Source organism: Microtus pennsylvanicus, chromosome 6, assembly GCF_037038515.1.
Source record: "Microtus pennsylvanicus isolate mMicPen1 chromosome 6, mMicPen1.hap1, whole genome shotgun sequence".
In the NCBI taxonomy this organism is placed as follows: Eukaryota; Metazoa; Chordata; class Mammalia; order Rodentia; family Cricetidae; genus Microtus; species Microtus pennsylvanicus.
Window position 1 is genome coordinate 8,092,370 of NC_134584.1, and position 21,079 is coordinate 8,113,448.

Below are 21,079 nucleotides of genomic sequence, written 5' to 3' on the forward strand. Positions count from 1 at the left end.
CACCTGCGTGGACGACCCACAGCAAGGTGCGTGCGCAGAGAGGCGGGCAGCCCCGCCGCTGTCAAGGAGATCGTGAGGGGAGTGGCTCGGGTTGCAGAACCCCGCGGTGCTGGAGGCTCAGAGCCTAGGGGTGGGACCATGGCTGGGACAGCCAGACTTCGGGGTGGGGCTGTGGCCCGGAGTGGGCGGAGCTCCGGCTGCAGGGCGCTCGGGGATCCCGTCTTTCCAGCTCCCCGGGCTGCCTGCCAGAGGAGCTCTCTCCCGGGTCGCAGGCGGGAAGAGGCGGAGCTCTCTGCGCAGGCGGGGCCCTGCGCCGTCGGGCTCTCCCCTGCAACCTCTGCGGGAGGGCACTGTCTAGTGGTGCTAGCTCGTGGTCCAGTCCCCGCCCGGACAGGTAGCTCGCCCCTCCCCTGGGCAGGTACGCACCGCTGCGGAGCGGTCTCGAGTGGGCCGCTCTGCGCCCTCCTCCTGTGCTTATATGTGGCCCCATTTGGACGCTCGGGCATGGAGCACGCTGCTCGACCTCAACGATGGACTTGGACGAGTTGCTCCTGCTGGACTGCTTCGCCTACCTAGAGGGTGTCTTGGCTTTTGTGTTCTTCATATTGCTCAGTTATGTGGGCTCTCCCTATGGCCGCTACTCGTGGCAGCATCCCGGCATCCAGGTGCCGGCGCGACCGGCCTGGTTCCTGCAGGAGCTGCCCTCAATGGTTTGGCCGCTGTATGAGTGCGTCCGCCCTGCAGCCGCGCGCCTGAGCAGCCTGCCCAACCGGGTCCTGCTGGCCATGTTTCTGATCCACTACATGCAAAGGTAATGATCTTCCCTCCTGCTCTTGCTCCTCCCCACACTTGATGTTTCCTGGGGGACCCGCGCTCAGACATTTAATTCAGAAACTCATAGGGTTGTCTCGAAAGGGAGGGAGAAAGGACCGCATGAAAGCGGTGGAAGTACGTGCCAGGCCAGGGTTAGTGGTACAATGGTCCCGATTTCTTCTCTGGCTGTCTGCAGACTATCAGCGATGTCACCCCAGCGGGATGATGTTACAGCATTTCTACTGTTTCCCTCTTGGGAAATCTTCATCTCTGCTGCAGCCTCTCTTGACCTGGCTTCAGCTTGCTAACATCTAAGTCTCTCGGAGCTGCTCTGGACCCTGAATGTGGACTTTAGCAATTTCAGAGAAGTGGTGCCTTCTTTGTTTGAGAGGGACTGGCTTTCTAGGCACACAGTTGGCTTATGAATCTTTCTCGGGAGAAGTTGAATGATTCAGTGCCTGCCTCAAGTTTTCAGGATTTCTAATTAACTGGACTGGACTCTCTAGTTTTAACTGACTCAATATTTAAATGTGTTCATCTAGAGTCTGCAAACTGCCCGGTAAGAAGGACGCCTCTGTATCTGAGGGAGTTGAGTTCAGTGACGTTTACAAGTCTCTCATCCTCTGATTTTGGGGACCTGTCCTAAAACACCCTTTTCCTGGAGAGGCTGGGAGAATTTAGTGTTCTGTTGGTAGTCTGTTCTTTCTTATATTCCAGTGAGGCGGGAGAACGGCTTCTCGGATCCTGTGCCCACAAGTCCCTGGTGTATGGGGACACAATCAGCGTTCAACAAAGACTGAATTCTGTGTGCTTCAAACTGTTGATAGAGTAGTAGTCCAGAGGCTGGGGAGATGACTCTGTGGGTAGCTGTGCAAGTCCTGCGACCCGAGTTTGCATCCCACACAAGCTTCTGTAATACCAGCGCCACTGTGGGGAGATGGACAGCAGAGATAGGAGACGGGGCTAGTTAGACTGGTCTACAGAGCAGGGAACAAGAAGGCAAAGAAGTCTTTGACCTCCACATGTTCTCTGTACACGCACCCACACCCACTCACACGTATGCACACCACACACACACACACAAATAAAATCACAAAGAAGTTATATTCTATCCAACGAAGTTGTTATCAATTTGTTTGCTCTATTTTTATAAAGGGGTGGGCATTGCTGCTGTTGTAATAATATCCACCGGACTCTTGTTCAGGCAAGTGCCTCGGTAAAAAGATAAGAGTTGTTTCCGGGAGGCAGACTGCTAGAGGTTTTGCCACCTAATAGCAAATCCCAGAGATTCCCTTTGGACTGCTAGAGTAGCTCGGGCCGCAGGGCATTTGCTCTGGCTGTGCAAGGAGGGCTGAGTTAGGGGAGAGAGCACAGCCCCAAGAAAAGAGGGAAGAGGTCACAGACTATTGGAATGAGAATGTGCCATATTACATCGTACAGGCAAAAGGGTGATCGGGAGCAGCCTCAGGATCACATACAGTATTTTGAAACTAATGTTTGGCTAGAGTTCCAACTGGGGTTGGGGGCATCAATAATCTAAGGTTAAACAGGCATCCTTCCAGAAGTTATTTTTGGTGTGAGGTTGTGGTGACCACTGCCCAAGGCTGTGTTGGCAGAGTCTTTTTTGTGAGATCAGTCTTGCAAGAACACACTCATGCAAGCCCCTCCCCAGTGCCTTCTTGTCCTTCGCTGTGTCGTTAATACTTGGCAGAAGTGGTTGTTATTTGAGCGGCTGTCACCTTTTCCCCGTTGGTGGAGCCCTTTCTCTGAAGGGCTGGATTTGGGCGTAATTTGGTCCTATGAACAAGGAAATCAGTGTTCACTGTGCCCACATCTCAGGCACCTGTGAACAAGGAAGTTTAGAGGGAGTGGTTCTCCCGAGCCCATTGTGCGGCTCCTCTGACTGTGTGTGAAGACTCTCGTTCCAAAGTCCTGGGTCTGGCAAGATCCTGTGGGAATCCATACATCTGTGGAAGCTTGTCATAAAATGGGTACAAAATTCAGTAAGGAGCAGCGGCGAATACAGGTTGGTAGCAGGAACCAGGTCTTAGAGATGAGCAATGGGGTAAGTCCAGGGATAAGTGGGAACAAGCGGAAACCTGCTGCAACTTTCAGACCTCACCTGCCAAGTCATGGAATGGGGGCTCAGTTCCCCCAGAGATTCATGCAGGTTCAGCATGGAGCACGAGTGTCAGTACTGACGTGATCAGTGAGAGTACATGTATCCTACACGCGTGTCCAGTACGGGTTGTTCTCATGTCGTTCACGCTTCCCAAACCTGCCACCTGCTCAGCCCCGCCGCATGCTGCTTCATCTTTAGTTTTACTCCGTTTCTTTCCTCCCTTTCTGGGGCAATCCAGCTATTCAACTCAGACCATAAATCAGTAAAAAAGAAAAACAAATCATCCTGCCGCACAGAATTCTTTCTCATCCAAAAATGTCCCCATTGATCTGTTTAACTTTTCAGACCTAAAATCCACTCTCACAGCTGTGGTCTTCTTCAGGGGCTGTCTTTCCATCTTGCTTATTGTTCCCTCCTCACGTTTATAGCTTGTAAATAATCTTATCTTTAAACCCTCCAAGGTAGACAATGTTGGTCTACTTCTCACCCAAGGGACACATCTTACGCCGTTTGTCTAGTGTGCATAACCAAAGAATAACCATTTTGATTCTTCTCACACCCTGCATATGATGAGACAAAGCTTGCGGAAATAAAAGTCGTCAATGTTAAAACATACACTAATGTTTTCTGTAAATACATATTTGATCATAGAGAATTGTTTAAACTGGTCGTGCATATTGCTATGTGTGTCCTTTGTGTAGAATTTAGCAAGCCCAGGGACCTGAATTCACATTTAGCTGTTGGTATCTCAGAACTTTCACTTGACTTAGAAATGACTCAAATGCTCAGTGTCTTCCCTGCATACAGAACTGAGTTTGACCCCCAGGAGAGGCAAATGGAGAGAGAATGAAGATGAGAAGGAAAATGGTGGAGAGAAGAAGTGAGTCGGCCTCTCTCAGACTTTAGTCTGGCGTTATGTAATTTGATATAACTTTAAATTTCAACTTACAGGCATGTGCTGGCACACTCCTTTAATCCCAGCACAACGAATTCCAAGCCAGAGGTGCTAATTTTTTTTTCAACTGACATGAAAAATTCTTGTATAAATACCCCATTTACAATGACCTAAGTTGATTAAGTGTTATACCTAGGTCACTGTGAAAGGTGAGCTATCAGGAGAGCGGCCATCATTTGGAGTTACTTTTCTCTCCAAAACTTTAGGGAGTATGGTCGTGCACAGTGTTTGGTTGGAAGCAACACCACAGCTTCTGGCATCCATATACCCAAAGAGTCGGGAATGTTCCAGGTGGAGGCTCCATCCCAAGCCCCCTCCCCTGGGAGTGGTCTCAGTCCAGACTCCACCCCTGAAACAGAGAGAGGAAGGAAACGGAGACTGAGAATGTGGGTGAGGTGAGGAGGGGTGCACATCTGGCTGAAGTGTCGCTGTCATACAGCTGGAGGGAGATGCGTCATCTTTGCTCGCTGATGCCTTAGAATCTGAAACCTGCAGTTTGAGCTTCCTTGGAGAAGGGAGAGTGGCGCCTGCCATTTGCCTGGAATCCAGACACACTAGGAGGCCTTCGGAGACATGTCTGCCTTTGTGTAAAAAGTGAGGAGCCCAGAATCAACTATGAGGATGGACAGAGGGCAACATTTAGGCTTAACTTAAGCTGTCTGGTCTGGGATTCTAACAATTGTTTGTTCTTAAACTTTTATAAATAAACACTTCCTAAATGTTTTCTTTAAAAAACAAACGGAAAGAAAAGAGAAAGACCCTGAGGGTCCCTACCGCCTTGCGCTCTCAACTACACGTCTGCTTTAGGAGCCGCTCATGTGATCTTAAACCTGTGACAGAGAACCCTGTAGGTCTCCCTGGCCTGCCAATCAGCTGACAGCCCTGAGGCCATTGCTTTCATTTTGCCAACAAATTTCAAAGACATTCTCTCATCAGATTCATTTAAAACGTGGACCAAGAGAATTTTGGGGTTAATTACTTTTAAAAAAATACTATGCACTTTGGAGTTTTGCCTGCATGTATGTGAGTACCACATGGGTGCAGAACCCAAGCTGGGCAGAAGGTAAGGCGCCAGCTCCCCTGAAACGAGTGACAGATGATTGTGAACCGCCAGGTGGATGCTGGGAACTGAACCTGATCCTCTGGAAGGGTGCCGGGTGCTCTTAACCTCTGAGCCCTCCGTCAAGCCCCTTCAGGACTGCTGCTAACACTGTTGGTTTAATCAGACTGCGGTTTGTAAGTCAGCCTCTGCGCAGCCTCACAAGGCATTTTCCCAAGTCAGCCTCTGCGCAGCCTCACAAGGCATTTTCCCAAGTCAGCCTCTGCGCAGCCTCACAAGGCATTTTCCCTTGCCCCACGATTCACAATAGGTGTGCCCGGGGGAACACACACAAACCAGAGTTCCCCCTTTAGAATGTCCGTCGTGTGTCAGAAAAGCAGAGATGTCAACATATCGGTGAAAAAGACTGAATCCAGACTGTGTTTCTGCTGAGATGGGACAAGTTTAAGTTTTGAGATTTTCATTTTCCTTGATGAGTGATCATCACCCAGAAGAAACCATCTGAGGGAGAGCAGGTTGTATGGCAGTGCATTTTGTTTAGTTTCTATGACACAGGATCTCGGTGTGGAGCCAAGGCTGGCCTTCCACCTTTGACCCTTCTGTTTCAGACTCCCGAGTGCTGGGGAGCAGGCCTGCTCCTTCATACCCATCTTTGGTTGTTTTTTTTTTTTTTACCCCCTTAAATTACCTTTCGCCCTCTTTCATTACTCTGTCGGTTTAGGAATTAACACTTAATTGTTTATATATTTCAGGTAGGCCTGTTGGAAAAAAAATGCCACACAAGCCTTTGGAATTTAATAACAGAATTTCTTAATTTCCAATAGGAAGTAGGCAGTGCAGGTGGGAGACATCTTAAAAGGCTGTTTGCAAATGTTTGAGTTTCCATGGCCCTTTTGGCAGACCAAGTTTGGTTCTCACCAGACTAAGGGATCTTTTATTATTGCTCTGAGCACAGGGATTTGACCCAGGAAAGAAGGTGGCTGAGTGAAATGGCACTCTTATTTCCCCTTTCAGAGAGAGGTACCAAGCAGAGAGGGATTCCCCCAGAGGGTATGACACACACCTTTGGGAGTAGGAGAGGACAACAAGAGAAACAAACACCAGGGCCGTTGCACATTTTACATGTTTAAGAGAGATGAGGTGAGTTGGACCTTGCCAAGGTAAATAAGGAGAGAATTACACAAAGGATTTTGAAACAGCAGTTCTTGACACCCACAACTGGGGGTGAAGGTGGAATCTGCCCAAGACAAAGCACTTAACATATAATTACTTTCTGTTGCTTTGATAAAACAAGTGGCCAAAGAAACTTAGAGGTGAAGTGTTATTTGGTGCTCATGGTTCTAGAGGGGTAAGAGTCCATCCCCAGGCATGGTGGCAGTAACAGCTGAGAGCTCACATCTAAAATCAAAAGCAGGAAAGAGAATGAACTTAAAATCTTAACCCCTCAAAGCTGTCGCCAGTGAGACATTTCCAGTCAAAAGCCGAGGAGCAAACCTTCAAATGGTGGACTAATGGAGAGGTCTTGTCATTCAAGCCCCCACAGCCTCGTGAAAATGTCTTGTAGAAATCGGTTTGTTGCTGTTGTTCATTTGTTTGTTTGTTTTGTAAGGTAGACTGGCCGTTGTGCAAGCCGTGCTTGTTAGGAAAGCCTTTCCAAGTACTTGTTTTCAGGCCTACACGCAACAGATCCCGTCTCCCTTCATTGTCTTCCTAATTTATTTATCTATGTTTTCACTGTTGTTTGTACTTGCCAGTGGGATTATTTGTTTTTTAGAGACAAATTCTGACTGCTTTGCCCTGGCTGGCCTGGAACTTGACATGTACAACAGGATCAACTGGCCAACTGGAACTCGAAGAATCTTCCTGCTTCTGCCTCCAGAGAGCTGGGATTAAAAGCATGTGCCTCTACATTTGACTTTATCTGTTTTGGGTTTTTTGTTTTCGTTTGTTTGTTTTTCAAAACAGGGTTTCTCTGTGTAAGGGTCATAGCTGTCCTGGAACTAGCTCTCACAGACCAGGCTGGCCTTGAACTCACAGACACCTGCCTACCTCTGCAGTCTGCATGCTGGGATTAAAGGCCTGCACCACCACCACCACCTGGTTTGTTTTGTTTTTTTTTTTTAATAGAGTTTGACAAAGTGAGCACGTTTTGAGTCTTCCTGCTATCACAGGGCTCTCCCAACATCACGCTTCTTGGGGTAAGTCCCTACACTGTGCAGGGTTTTCCACTGATGACATGAGCTGTTCCCTCCTGATGTCTAACCATGGAGGATTAGTCTGTTGTCTGAACAGTCCAAATAGTACTGGCACATCCAAGGGTTTGATAATGATGACATGCCTCATTTTACCTTGACATGTGTACAGGCTTATCTCTGTGTGTATTCTGCTAGGCTCAGTGCCAGAGAGAAACTTCTGAAAACACAGTGCTTCCTAAAATTTTGTTTAGTGGTTTAAGTCAAAGCCTTTGGATGTGCAATGCCATAATTAATTTAGGCAAGGGGGAGAATGGAGACAGCCATGCAAACGCAAAGTTATTCTAGAGTGGCAGAGGCTGAGCAGATGCTTCTGTAGGGAGAAGAGCCCTGAGCACAGCAACCGGAGTTGATGTTGGGCTGCTGATCTGGGAGACTGGTGCCACTAGAGCTTTGATTATCAGTGGCTTCATTCATTTATTTGCTTTTATTAGTTTTATAATATTAACTTCAAAGTAATGAGCAGTTGCTTGAGTACTTTGTGATGGTCATCTGTTGTCTGAGATTTCTGTCCTGCCTGGTTCCCACAATCATTAAGTACCAAAGAAATCACACAGAGGTCTACATTAGTTATCAACTGATTGGCCCATTAGCTTGGGCTTCTTATTAACTCTTTTAACATATTAACCCATTATTTTTGTCAATGCTAGCTACCTGGCTCGGTACCTTTTTTCAGCGAGGCAGTCACATCTTGCTTCTTCAGTGGTGGACTCACAACTCAGGCAGCAGTCTTGAATCTGTTCTGGATGTAGAACTCAGACATCTGGGCCATCTCAGGGGGTCTTCCTTGATCAAACCTGATTTTCTTAACTCAGAATGAATCCACAGCCTCTCATTTCCTGTGGAAACAAAAGCAAAACCTCTTCTCCAAAGTAACATTTTTTTAACTTCAATTTTGAAGTCAAGGTATTTTTTAAATACCTATCTTAGATTAATTTAGCAGCATTTACAAACAAATATCTTTTAGCAGCTGTTGCTCTTTTTTCGGCATTCAAACAATTCAAAGAGAGCACAAAACATACAGTATCCAGATTCTCTGTGTATTTTTCATCTTTATGTGGCTTTATTTTACCCCCTATTTTTTTATTTTTACTTTTACTTTTTGGCTTTTTGAGGCAGGTTCTCTGTGTATCTTTGGCTGTCCTGGAATTCCCTTTGTAGACCAGGCTATCCTTGAACTCACAGAGATCCACCTGCTTCTGCCCCCCCAAGTGCTGGGTTTAAAGGTGTGTGCCACCACACTTGAACTCACAGAGATCTGTCTACCTCTGCCTCACAGGCACTGAGATTAAAGGCGTGTGCCACCATGCCTTGAACTCACGGAGGTCTGCCTGTCTCTATCTTCCAGTGTTGGGATTAAAGGTGTGTGCCACCACACCCAACTACTCTCTTGAAAAAAAAAAAAGAGTTTTTAATCTTTTTTTTCTCTCCCAAGCCTGCATATATTATTAACACATTGTAAAACACTTAGAGGGTTTTTTTTTACTTTGAATCTATCATTACTCTATATCTCTCTTTTCCCTACTACATGAGTCTTTAATTTGCTAAGCAATATGGCTAGAATTAAAGCTGTGGCTTTGACAGCAGGATCCAGCCCATTCCTTAGCTTTCTGAGATTCCAGCCTCATGAAGGAGGTACCATCTATAGCCACGTTTATTGCCCAACTCTGTGGTGTTTCAAGGTCCCTGCCACCAACAGAAAGCAGGCAGTCAGCTTTTCATCAACACCATTTATTTTGTGGCAGGACCTCTTTAAAGAGCTGCAAGATTTTGCAGCTAAAGCTGAGTGAGGAAGCCCCTCTTAAATGAGAGCACTTGCCTCTAGCAAGCAGAGCCTGCCTGAGAAATGCTGATATCAATAAGCCAGGCTTAACTCTATTCTTTTCTGTCTAGAATTACTTCCCAAGCTCTATCAGGCTTTATGTGGATGCAGTCATCCACACATTAGGCACCATTTGTTGGATAGTTATATAGTTTTTTCTTACCAAATTCAGAAAAGAAACTTACGAAAGAGATATAAAGTTTATAAGGATGAGAGACATAAAATCTTAAGGTGTTTATCTAAGAAAACATTTTAAGGACTAAAAAGATATTTTATGATGATAAGGTAATAGAAGTTATGATAGAAAGTGGTTTAGGTAGAAGACTTTGGACTCATCAAGATAGGATAGTTAATATGTTGTCTGAGATTTTTCTGTCCTGCTAGGTTCCCGCAATCGTTAAGTCCCAAAGAAAATCACACAGAGGTCTACATTAGTTATAAACTGATTGGCCCATTAGCTCAGACTTCTTGTTAACTCTTATAACTTATATGAACCCATTATTCTTGTCTATGCTAGCCATAGTCATCCTTCTCCACGCCCCTCCCCGTCCCTCTACTCTCACCTGCTGGCCCCTTTTTTTCTTCCCAGTTTCTCCTTCTACTTTTATGCCTCATTTGTTCTGTTGCCATTTTTTTATCTCCTCTGCCCCCACACAGCTTTGCCCCCTTTCATGGTTCCCATTCCAGTTCTGTGACCTGCACCAGTATAAACATTTACATCTGCACGTGTGTTAAAGCTAAAATCTAGAATCCCGCCAGGTGATGGTAGCAGACACCTTTAATCCTGGCACTGGGAAGACAGAGGCAGGTGGATGTCTGTGAGTTTTAGGCCAACCTGGTTTTAGGACAGCCAAGGCTACACAGAGAAACCTTGTCTCAAACTCCCTCTCTCCCAAGAAATCTAGGATTCTTCACCCATGAGAAAGAATATGCATTGTTATCTCACCGAGTCTTGCTTACTGTTGCTGAATACAGGGATCTCTAGTTCTGTCCACTTTCCTGCATGTTGCGGGAGGTCCTTCTGCTCCTCCAGCCAATACCTGCATGGTGCCATGACTCAGTTTCCTTGTGGCTGAGTAGAAAACTGTTCCAAAAGCACTTATTTTGCCAGATGTGGTATTTAAAACTTCTGGGATATACTTGTGTGAGAGTTAGGGGTGGTGGTGGAGGGAGAGGGAGAGATACACGTCGTTATACACAAAAGTCCATGTAACTCAGTGACATTTAAGTTTTCCCACTAGAAAAGATAAGCGGTTTCCATTCCCCCCAAGAATCTTACTTATTAAACGGTCATTCGAGCTCTATCGGCAAGTCCTGGAAAAAAAAACAGGGTGGAAACAGCATTTAGTACAGCCAGTCCTGGCAAACTCTCTCTAGCCCTTGTTGGCACAGGGTGTTGTGGATGATAGAAGCCAATTGAGGGAGCAGTAGAGAACAAAATGACATGGGCAAAGCCCAATAGTGGCACTAATAGAGTCTGTCCTGGCTCCTGTGTGACTGTACCAGTGGGAAGCCAGATCTTGACCTTGGGAATAGGAACCTCTGTGTTGCTGAGTACAGAAAGGGAGGGAGGTAGCCAAGGGCCATGGCAAGACTTTTTTTCCACAAGTCTATACTCTTTGGGGAGTCTCTAGTTCTCCCTCAAGCAACAGCTCAAAGAGAGGGTTCCACGCTTGGCCCTGAGGGCTTTGTTAGATACTATGAGGCTCTTTTGAGGCGAGCAGAAGCCTACTAATAGCAGCTCCCCATCTGCAGTTTCAGTGGGACACTTGAAAAGCTCGCCTCGTTCTGTTTGGTCCATCCTTTGGCACCTGGCAGATTAATTTCTTCACATGTAATACATGGCAGCTCCCAGTTACCCAGAGAGATTTTTAAAGCATGAAGATCTGGCTCATAAGACATTGACAGAGCCACAGCCCATGTGCGCAAATTACATCTGTTGCAAATTAACATGATATTTCGGATCTCATGTTGAATTTGGGTGCCATGGAAAAGTCTATAAAGCACTTGACATAACTTTAGATTCCAACAGCCTTGATATCAAACTGTGGTATACTTTGCACATTAATGCTGTTTGCCTTCAGATGAATCAAGAAGATAGTTTATCGGGTCTGCAGAGAAGCTCCTTCCAGAAGCCCTGCAGAGCTCACCAGGAGCTTGAGGGTCGTCCTTCAGGACATGTGTGCCTGAGTTCAGAACAGTGCACAGACACCTGTCTAGATGGCCAGACTGCTGTGCCAGAACATAGCTGCAAGTACAGCCTATTTCCTCTGGGTAGAGCAAAGGGGGGTGGTCAAGTTCATGGTGTACTGGATCTGCCCATGGGTGACTGGTGCATTTATCAAAATTGCCTATTAATAAAAACTCGGGAGTCAGATAGTGAGATAAAAATCTTATTGATCAAGAATGGAGCAGGGAATGACCAGCTGACCCTCTCTCTCCACCTTCCCAGATCAAAAAGATGTGTGAATCTTTAAAGCTCCTCCCTGTTCTTTTCTGTACCTTTCTGTTGTATCATATTTTGGGTCCTCCAAATTCTCTGTTAATTTTGGTCAGCTAGTCATGGACTCTGCCCCCTGATTCAAGGTTGACTTTATTAAAAGTTTCAGAGTGTCACAGAGCAATCAAACATATGGCAACATTTCCCTCTTTTGTCTAAATAAAAAGGAAAGATTCTAAATATAACATAATGAAACTATGTACAATAATAACAATTATCAGGTAAGAGTTACATTTAAAATGTCCAATTTGTATTTGTCAAACTAAGAAAAATTACTCTATTAATGGTGTGGAACAAATGTGTATATTCTGTCAGTTATATTTTAAATAAATGCTGATTGGCCACAGTAGCCAGGCAAGAAGTATAGATGGAACAACCAGACAGGAAGTAGAGGCAAGTCAAGGAGAACAGAAGAATTCTGGAAAGAAGGAAGCCCATTCCTCCACAGTCCTTGCCCAGACACAGAAGAAGGAAGATGTGACTGCCTCACTGAAAAAGGTACCAAGCCTTGTGGCTAACATAGATAAGAATAATAGGTTGATATAAGTTATAAAAGTTAATAAGAAGCCTGATCTAATGGTTCAACCAGTTTATGATTAATGTAGACCTCTGTGATTTTCTTTGGGACTTAACGATTGTGGGAACCTAGCGGGACAGAATATCTCAGACAACATATTAACTATCCTATCTTGATGAGTTCAAAGTCTCCCACCTAAACCACTTTCTATCATAACTTCTATTACCTTACCATCATAAAATATCTTTTTAGTCCTTAAAACGTTTTCTTAGTTGGGCGGTGGTGGCGCATGCCTTTAATCCCAGCACTCGGGAGGCAGAGGCAGGTGGATCTCTGTGAGTTTGAGGCCAGCCTGGTCTACAAGAGCTAGTTCCAGGACAGGAATCAAAAGCTACGGAGAATCCCTGTCTCAAAAAATCAAAAAAAAAAAGTTTTCTTAGATAAACACCTTAAGTTTTTATGTCTCTCATCCTTATAAACTTTATATCTCTTTCGTAAGTTTCTTTTCTGAATTGGATAACAAAGAAAACTGTATAACTATCAAGTCTTCAGTTCCATCAGAGACCTGAGAAGGATAAAATGTTACCTGAGTAAACAGGAAGTGCAGAACAAGCAACTTCCAAAACTGTAGTGTTATGGGATAATCTTTGTACCCTGTGAAGATGTGTCTCTGTCTAAGGTGCCTTCAGATTGCTTTAATAAAGACCTGAATGGCCCATAGCTAGGCAGGAGAGAGTACATGGGACTTCCAGGGAGAGAGGAACTCAGGGTTAGAATATAGACACCCTGGAGACTCCAGCAAGACAATGAGGAAGTCAAGTGTACATAATGGAGGAGGTAAAGAACCACAGGGCAGAATGTAGATTAATAGAAATAGGTTAAGGTTTTGTTTGTTTGTTTTGTTTTTTGAGACAGCGTTTCTCTGTGTGCCTGTCTTGGCACTAGCTCTTGTAGACTAGGCTGGCCTTGAACTCACAGAGATCTACTTGCCTCTGCCTCCTAAGTGCTGAAACAGGTCAAGTTTTAAGAGCTAGTTGGGAAGAAGCCTAAGCTAAAGACTGAGCTTTCATAATAAGTTTCTATGTCATTAAAGCTGGCACTTCCAACCAAAAGTCCCACAAGAAAGTGCAATTATACTATAGAAATGACAAAGACAGATCTCTGCTCTGGACAGTCATTCAAGGTTACTCTGTAACACTGGGGCATATGTCTTTGGTCTACATGCCCAGAATGTCTAAATGACGATTCTGTGAAGCAGAGATTTTAAAGGACTGTCCACCTTGTTTTGGTAAAGTTTGGCAGTTGCCTTCTTTTATATTCTGTTTTTCCAATTTGGACAACATATTGTCAGCAATTGAGGCAAGGGCAGTTTCTTGCTCAGTGCCTAACTTTGTCACAAATGTAAGCAAACAAAGGTTTTTTTGATTCCCATCGTGTTCTATGAAGTAGATTGGTGCTGCAGCTAGGAGCAGACATATCTCACTGTCGTGAAAAGCCATATGTTACTAAAACATCTTAAATGCCATATTCTGTGGGTCTCCTAAATGTTTGGAGTCCACCTATCTATCTAAAATAGATCTCTGTTTGACCTTGAAAACATACTAACATGCCTACAAGTTTGATTGTTATAGATGACTAACCACTAACCTGCACTTCCTAATTATCCTAAATAACTTGTAAAAATAGCTTTCAAGGACTAGAACTTTACATTACATTTTTAAATGAGCTGCATAGGTACAGAACCTTAAACAAGAGTAGAAACATGTATACAGTACTTTATAACAAAAATAACCTTAAATTTGTATCAATGTACAAAAATCCATATCAGCGTAAAGTATTTCAGACTAGTGGTTGCTTTTTAGTTTAAAAATAGATTCAATTATCTACCATTTTATCCTATCATTCCTATATTCCCCTTTTATATCTTTTCATCAAGAGATCTTTGAATCTAACCTCCTTTGCTTAGTTTCCTCCTTGATCATGACCAGTAACAATGTGCAACCAACCCACCTAAACAATGATAAATATTCATAACCCATTGAATGACCAAGAACCGCCCACCCTACCTCTTGGAAATGTGGGCATCAAGTTCTCAAAATTGCTTCCTGTTGTCTGGGGGCAACAACATCTTTAGGGGACCCTGAGAACATTGAGATAATGATCAAGTCCTGAGAGAGCGAGCTGTTGACAAGTCTCTGTGTGATCGGAGAGTGCAGGACTTATCTGAAGTCCTGACTGGAGTAATCTATGAGGCTGGACCATCTTAGCTGACTGCTTTGAAAGTTATCTTGAGCAGTTTGTGGTCCAAAGCCGATCTTAGGATGTTGTTTGTCAGCTGAGTGGCATTCCCACAATCCTGGTGGCATTATCATTGCAAAGTCCCATCATCTTTGAGACCTCAAAGGTCACTGCCAAGAATGGACACACTTCACTGCAAAAGAACCCTTAAACATTTGAAAAGTCATATTCAGAAGATCACTGGGAGATTAAAGGACTGCACTCCGTTAAATACTCTGTGTTATACAAACTTAGCCTCTAGTTACCTGCTTCAGACTTCAGCCTGAAATTACATACCAGAAGATAGATGAAGCTTCTAGAATTAGTTAGTACCCTAAATGGTCATTAATATCATGACAGAAAGTAGATGAATGGATGGATAGATAGATAGATAGATAGATAGATAGATAGATAGATAATCTCAAATTTTGAGGTAATATTTATACCTTAAGAAAAAATTTTAAAGAGTCAAAATAAAATGAAAGGATTATGAGATTAGTGACAATACAGTAGTCCCTTAATTTTGGTTTTTCTTCTGTCCCATACCAGGTGGCTCTTCTGACATGAGAGAGAGATTTTGGATTTTCTTTTAACAAGCATACTTGGGTTTAGAGAAGGAGACACATCAACTCCAAAGCCAGATTTAATTTTTAAGTGTATTGAGACTACCAAAAGACAATTTACTTTATATGTCTGTAGAGAAACAGAAACAAATATTTAGGACGATTTATGAAATTCTATTCTGTTGGAAATGTGCTATACCACTAGGCCAATTTATTCTTTTCCCTGGGACATTTTATCTTGATTCATCTGATATCTGATATCTCATTTGTCTGTTTAGTGGTCTTCAAATTACTTAGTAGAATACTTTTGTTCTAGAAAGATAAAACCAAAATTATGCCTTAACCCTAATTTTGGGAGCTTCCCTTTCTTGGCAGGTTATATCTGATTAAATGAAAGGCATATTAGTCTTTTAAGTTAGTTTAGATTGAATGGCGACCCTGTTTGATGATGAACTATTGCCTCTCCTAATCAAGAGGTCTCTCTTGTTCAAATCCAATATTTATCAATCTTGATGGTATCCATAGCTTTTCTTCTCCTGTGGAAACAAAAGCAAAACTTCTTCCTCAATGTAACGCATCCTGGTTTCCATTCTGAGGTCAACGCATCTTTGAAGTGTGATTTAATGCAACAGTTTTTTATACTCTTCATTGTCTCTCCACAACTGTCATTCCTGTCTCATTAGCATTTAAAATTTTTAAAGTTAGTAAAGCATTGTGTAATCTATCTCCAGAAGTCTTTATTACCCTTTTCTGTTTATTAAGCAAATCTTTTAAAGTGTCATTAAATATTTCTATAACTGTTTGCCCTGTAGAATTGAATGGTATACCTGTAATATGCCTTATGTTGTAATATGTAAAAAAAAAATTGTTTCATTTCACTAGAGAAATATGCTGGAGCATTATCAGTCTTAATTTGTATGGGTATTCTGATAGTGTCCATAACTTGTAGTAAATGTGTAATTACAGAATCAGCCTTTTTAGAACTCAAAGCAGCTGCCCATTGAAATCCTGAATATAATCTGTGGTATGGTGCACATACTTTAATTTCCCAAACGCCACAAAACAAAGCACATCCATTTGCCAAATTTCATTTCTTTGAGTGCATTTGGGGTTACTTCTTGCAGGTAATAGAGTTTGGTTATACAAGGAACAGGTAAGACATTTTCTTATGATTCCAACTATATTAAGAGGTTCTAGAAAATCTAATTAATGTTGTGATATATAATTTTGACTTTTGAATGGTATCCAAATAAGGGTTTTGATCCACTTTACTTTTTCCCCCGACTTATAACCTGCCTTTCCTGATTTGTTTACATCAGTATAAAATGTATGGCCTCCAGAAATTTATTTTCCTCATACCATGTGAAAAAGGATCCAATTAGTTGTTTTTATAAACTGAAGTCTTTTGCTTTTGGAATCTTTGTTGCTAATCTCTTACCCAAAATCACTGCAAGTTCTTTGTCGGTGTTCATTTCTGTACCCACAATGATACATTTTAGTAAAAGGTACCACAATTTATGGTGGATCTATTCCTGCTAATTGATGAAGCCTCAATTTTCCTTTCAGAATTAGTTCAGAAACCATTTCTATATAGGTCTTTAATTTTTTTCTCTGTGTGGTAAAATATCCACTCTAAAGTATTATCTTTTCTCTGCATAAGAATTCCTGTGGGAGAATGAGCAGAAGGTTGAAGGACCAGGATACATTCCAGCTCTGGATCCACGCCATCCACATAGGCATCCTGGAACTTTCTTTCTCCCAGAGCCATGCTCTCTTAGCCTCAGCTGATAATTTTCTTGGCCTATTTAAGTCTTTGTCACCTTGTAATATTTGAAATATTATCTGTGTCTGAATCAGCTAGTAATATGTCATTCATATAGTGCTAAATTGTAGATTGAGGAAATTATTTATGAATTATTTCTAATGATAATTCAAAATATTGAGACAAGGTGAGACTGTTTAACATTTCTTGTGGAAGAATTTTCCACTGATACCCTTTAATAGGCTTGGAATTATTATGAGAAGGCGCTGTGAGGGCAGACTTTTCTCTATCCTGTTCTTGTAAAGGTATAGTAAAAATGCAGTCTTTTAAATCCATCAGTATAATAGACTGTCCTTTAGGTAGTAAAGAAGGCAAGGGAATTCCAGACTGTAGAGAGCCTGTTAGCTGAATCACCTTATTAACAGTTCTCAAGTCTGTTGCCATTCTTTTTTTTCCAGATTTCATTTTAATCACAGATATAGGAGAATTCCAATGACTGGTCGATTTGTCAATACGTTGAACATTTAGCTGCTCCAGTACCAGCTTTTCTGGTGCCTGTAATTTTTCAAAGGCCATTATTTCACTCAGACAGGTTTATCCGTAAACCATTTTAAAGGTCGGCCTGTTGGTACCTTGGAAAGATCGACAACTGTTGTCCCCTTCTCATGTACAACCTGAGTGGTCAGTGACTGATCTTGATAATACTTTAATTCTCTCAGTATTTCTCTCAGAAGCATTCTTTATTTTATGGTTGGTTTCTGAGATTGGAGGGCTGTTAATCTGTGTTTAACAAGCCACAGGAAAGAGTAAGAAGGGGCTTAGAAAGATCACAGGTGTTTTTGGTCTCAGAGAGAGGGGGTCAGCTCATTGTTTCTCCACTGCTCTGTTGATTCAAGGTTAACTTTATTAAACGTCTTGGAGTATAACAGTACAATCAAATATCCTGAAACAAGTGATGCCCTTCCCAGACTGACGGATTAGGAATATCAGATGCAGCAAGCCAGAGAAGCAGGTCAACAGAGTCACACTTCACACTCAAAACGTCCCAATCCACCTTTGCCACTGAATTCAGCACTGCACTTAGGACTGAACTGGGGAAAACTGATGAACGCTTGCTGTCTGTGATTCCGGTATCCTGGAGAAGTGGCCACCCACAGAGCTACCCACCTCAGCGTGTCGTTCACCCCTTGGAAATATTCTGTGTAATTTTAGCTTCTTGATTTTCTTTCCTCTTTTTGAGCCTTTCTTTTGCATCAAGACTGGAACACAAAATGGGTTTTGTTCAGCTCAGCCGTGTGCATCTCCTATGAGCCAAGGATAGTTGGTACTTTATTGCTGTTGGTTCATTGTCAAGATTCAACCAACTCATGTACTGAGATATTGTAGAAAAATTACATCTGCATTGAATGAGCATGGAGTTTTTATTATGTTAACATTCCCCGAATAAAACAACATAACATCTGTTTACATTTGGTTAAATTGTGAGTAATCTAGAAAATATACTGAAAATGGGACACACATTTTATTATGCAATTGTGTATGAGTTGAACAACCAATAATTTAGTGTTTGCAGGGTTCCTGAAACCAGTCTCTCCAGGACAGAGGGACAAATATAAACACTGTGTGTGTGTGTGTGTGTGTGTGTGTGTGTGTGTGTGTGTGTGTGTGTGTGTGTTAGGGTCTCTGGCCTGTGGTTTTAAATACTAACACACTGGGAGCTAGCTCATTTGGTAAAGCGATAAGCACTTGTTTTGTAAACACAAGGCCTTGAGTTGATCCTAGAACCCACATTAAAAACTGGACATAGAGTGTATGCTGTCACCGTCACTACTGAGGTGAGGACCAGAGCATCCCTGAGCTCTGATTAGGCTAAGGTGACCCAGGATCTCCCTGCCGTGGCTTCCCCAGTGCTGGGGTTGTAAGTGCCCACTTTTTTTTTTTTTTAACAGATGAGTACTGGGGGTTAAACTCAAATTTTTGTGTTTGTAAGACCAGTTCTTTACCAACCAGTTATCCCTTTAGCCACCAGTAAACTGTATTTTAACGGGCATATTTTCTTTTAAATTTTTAACTATTATTTTAAATGATGTGTGTGTGTAGATGTGCAAGTGCCCACTGAGGCCGAAGTGTCAGATTGCTTTGGAGGTGGTTTCAGGATAGGGGGCCTTTCTCCGTTTTTCTCTTAAGTAGGCACATCTGTTTCATGGTCTGTATAATTAGAATCCTGAGCAATGCAGTTACTCCTTTATCTAAAAGCCTCTGAACCAAGGATGGCGTCTTTACAAGAAAGCAAACGACGCGGAAACAGACCCTCTCATTCTTAAGTTTGTTTCTCGCTTGTGTTTCCTAAGGACTCTGGTTTTCTCGGTCCTGATCCGAGGAGGGAAACCCACGCCCCTGATTTCCTTTATTGGAGCAGTGCTGTTCTGCACCTTCAACGGCTACCTGCAGAGCAGGTACTTGAGCCAGTTTGCAGAGTATGCGGACGACTGGGTGGCCCAGCCCTGTTTCCTGACCGGTGAGTTCACAGAGATCAGCCCTTCCACTCAGGCCCAGAGGTTTCTATCAGAAAGCTCAAACTAGAGAAGGAATCACAAGGAGCCTCAGTAGGCTCAAAGCAGGGAGGAGGAGACTGTCTCTGCTCAAGCAGGGAGGGAAGGCCCAACCCAGGTACTTTGATCCCAATGGCACTGAAACGCATACTGTAACTTTGAGAACTTAGAAACAGCTGCAAGCTGCATCCCGGTAAGGGTACTTGATGATACAATGGCTGCTTCCGACTCTGTTTGTCTGTGCCACCAAAATCTGGCTATCAAGAATAAGAGATGGAATTGCTTTTCTGTCTCTCTCTTTATTTTTTTTGGGGGGGGGGATGAGTTTCAAATGCTTATTTTTGAATTTATCTTTTGAGAATTTCATACATGAATGTTATAGACTTTCCACCCCTCCCTCTTCCTCCTCCAACTCCTCTGATGCCTTCCCAACTTCTTCTCAACCTCCTTTTCTTTAGTTATTGTGACACACATGCACACACATGCACACGCACACACAGGAAACCTACAGAATCCATTTACTGTCATATATGGGTATGTGTATAGGACCGACCACTTGGGGTCGGATAACCTATGATGGAGGTAATCCCTGGAGAAAACTCGCTCTTCCTCTTCAGCAGCCATTGGTTGTCTGGAGCTCTTCATCTTATGACATTTCCCCCAACCACATTGGCATGCCACCTGCTACTGCCATTCATTATGCAAGTCTTGTTTAGGTGACCATATGTTGAGATTCCATGGGTGCACCTTCTGTGTCAGGACTAGAAGATACTATGTCACACCTGATGTCCTGGTTCTCTGGATCTCACAGTCTTTACACCCCACCTTTCTTGGTGTTCCCTGAACCTTAAATGTCGTGTTTGTTTCGGATGTATCAGCTGGAGCTGGGCCCTCCATAGTCACTTGTTCTCTGCATTTTGAGAGCTGTAGATTTCTGTAGTGGTCTCTGTCTGGTGCAAAAAGAAGCATCTTTGATGAGGGATGAAAAGCTTTATTCACCAGGCTGAGCTGCTGTACAGGCTGCGTGACCCCGTGTGAGGACAGCATGAGGGGGGGTAGTCCTAGAGAAGTCAGCACACTGGGCTGCTGCACAGGCTGCATGTTGAGTCGCTTCTGTGATAACAGCCATTCATTTGCCAGTGTGCTCACTGTCTGAAGCAGCCCATTGGACACATCTCCTTCCCTCACCTTTGCAGCTGCCTATTGGCTGTTCGCAAGCCTTTGACTTCTCCACCACTAAGTGGAGAGACAGAAAGCACAAGCAACATGCCCAGCAGGAAGCAGGCCAGATGGTCTCATTTATATGTGGGTATCATTCAGTGTTGCTTTGCGAGGAGACAGGAAGCTATGTGGGTAGGTAGTTGTCCTTAAGCTAGTTACCACTAGGAGCAAAACTCTAACAAAAAAATTCCCCTAACAGTTGTTGCTGGAGGCTGCTAGTTAGTTCTCAGCTGCTCAGCTCCAAAATAATCCACACAGAAACCATATTATTTGCAATATTGTTTGGCCAATAGCTTAAGTGTATTTCTGACTAACTCTCATATCCTAAACTAACCCATCTCCATTAACCCATTTCTGTTAGTCTGTATATCACCATGTGGGTGTGGCTTACCAGCAACGTTCCAGCTCATCTGTCCCTGGTTAGTTTGAAAGATTTGCTGCCCCAAGCAACAATCAGAGGACTGTGGAAGTGCACAGCCTGCCACAGACTGCCAGTGCACTCAAGGAGGCTGAGGCAAAGGGGGGAAGCTTTGAGAGCAGAGTGAAGGAAAGTGTGCCAGGCATTTACAAAGATAACAAAGATATCTAGTCAGCATTAACTCTTTCTGAGGTGGTCCCCGCACAGACACATCCCCTAGATGTTTCAGTGACTCTGGAAGAGCC

The 21,079-nt window shown here is 43.4% G+C and overlaps 1 protein-coding gene across 1 annotated transcript in view; it reads left to right on the forward strand.

The window, feature by feature from the left end:
* The first annotated feature begins 173 nt into the window (after positions 1-173).
* Positions 174-21,079, forward strand: part of Srd5a1 (steroid 5 alpha-reductase 1) — a 39,894-nt gene continuing 18,988 nt past the window's right edge. The window contains exons 1-2 of the mRNA XM_075975722.1: positions 174-811; positions 18,995-19,161. Coding sequence (XP_075831837.1) covers positions 531-811; positions 18,995-19,161 — 448 coding nt within the window. The 5' untranslated portion in view covers positions 174-530. The remainder of the gene's footprint in view (positions 812-18,994; positions 19,162-21,079) is intronic.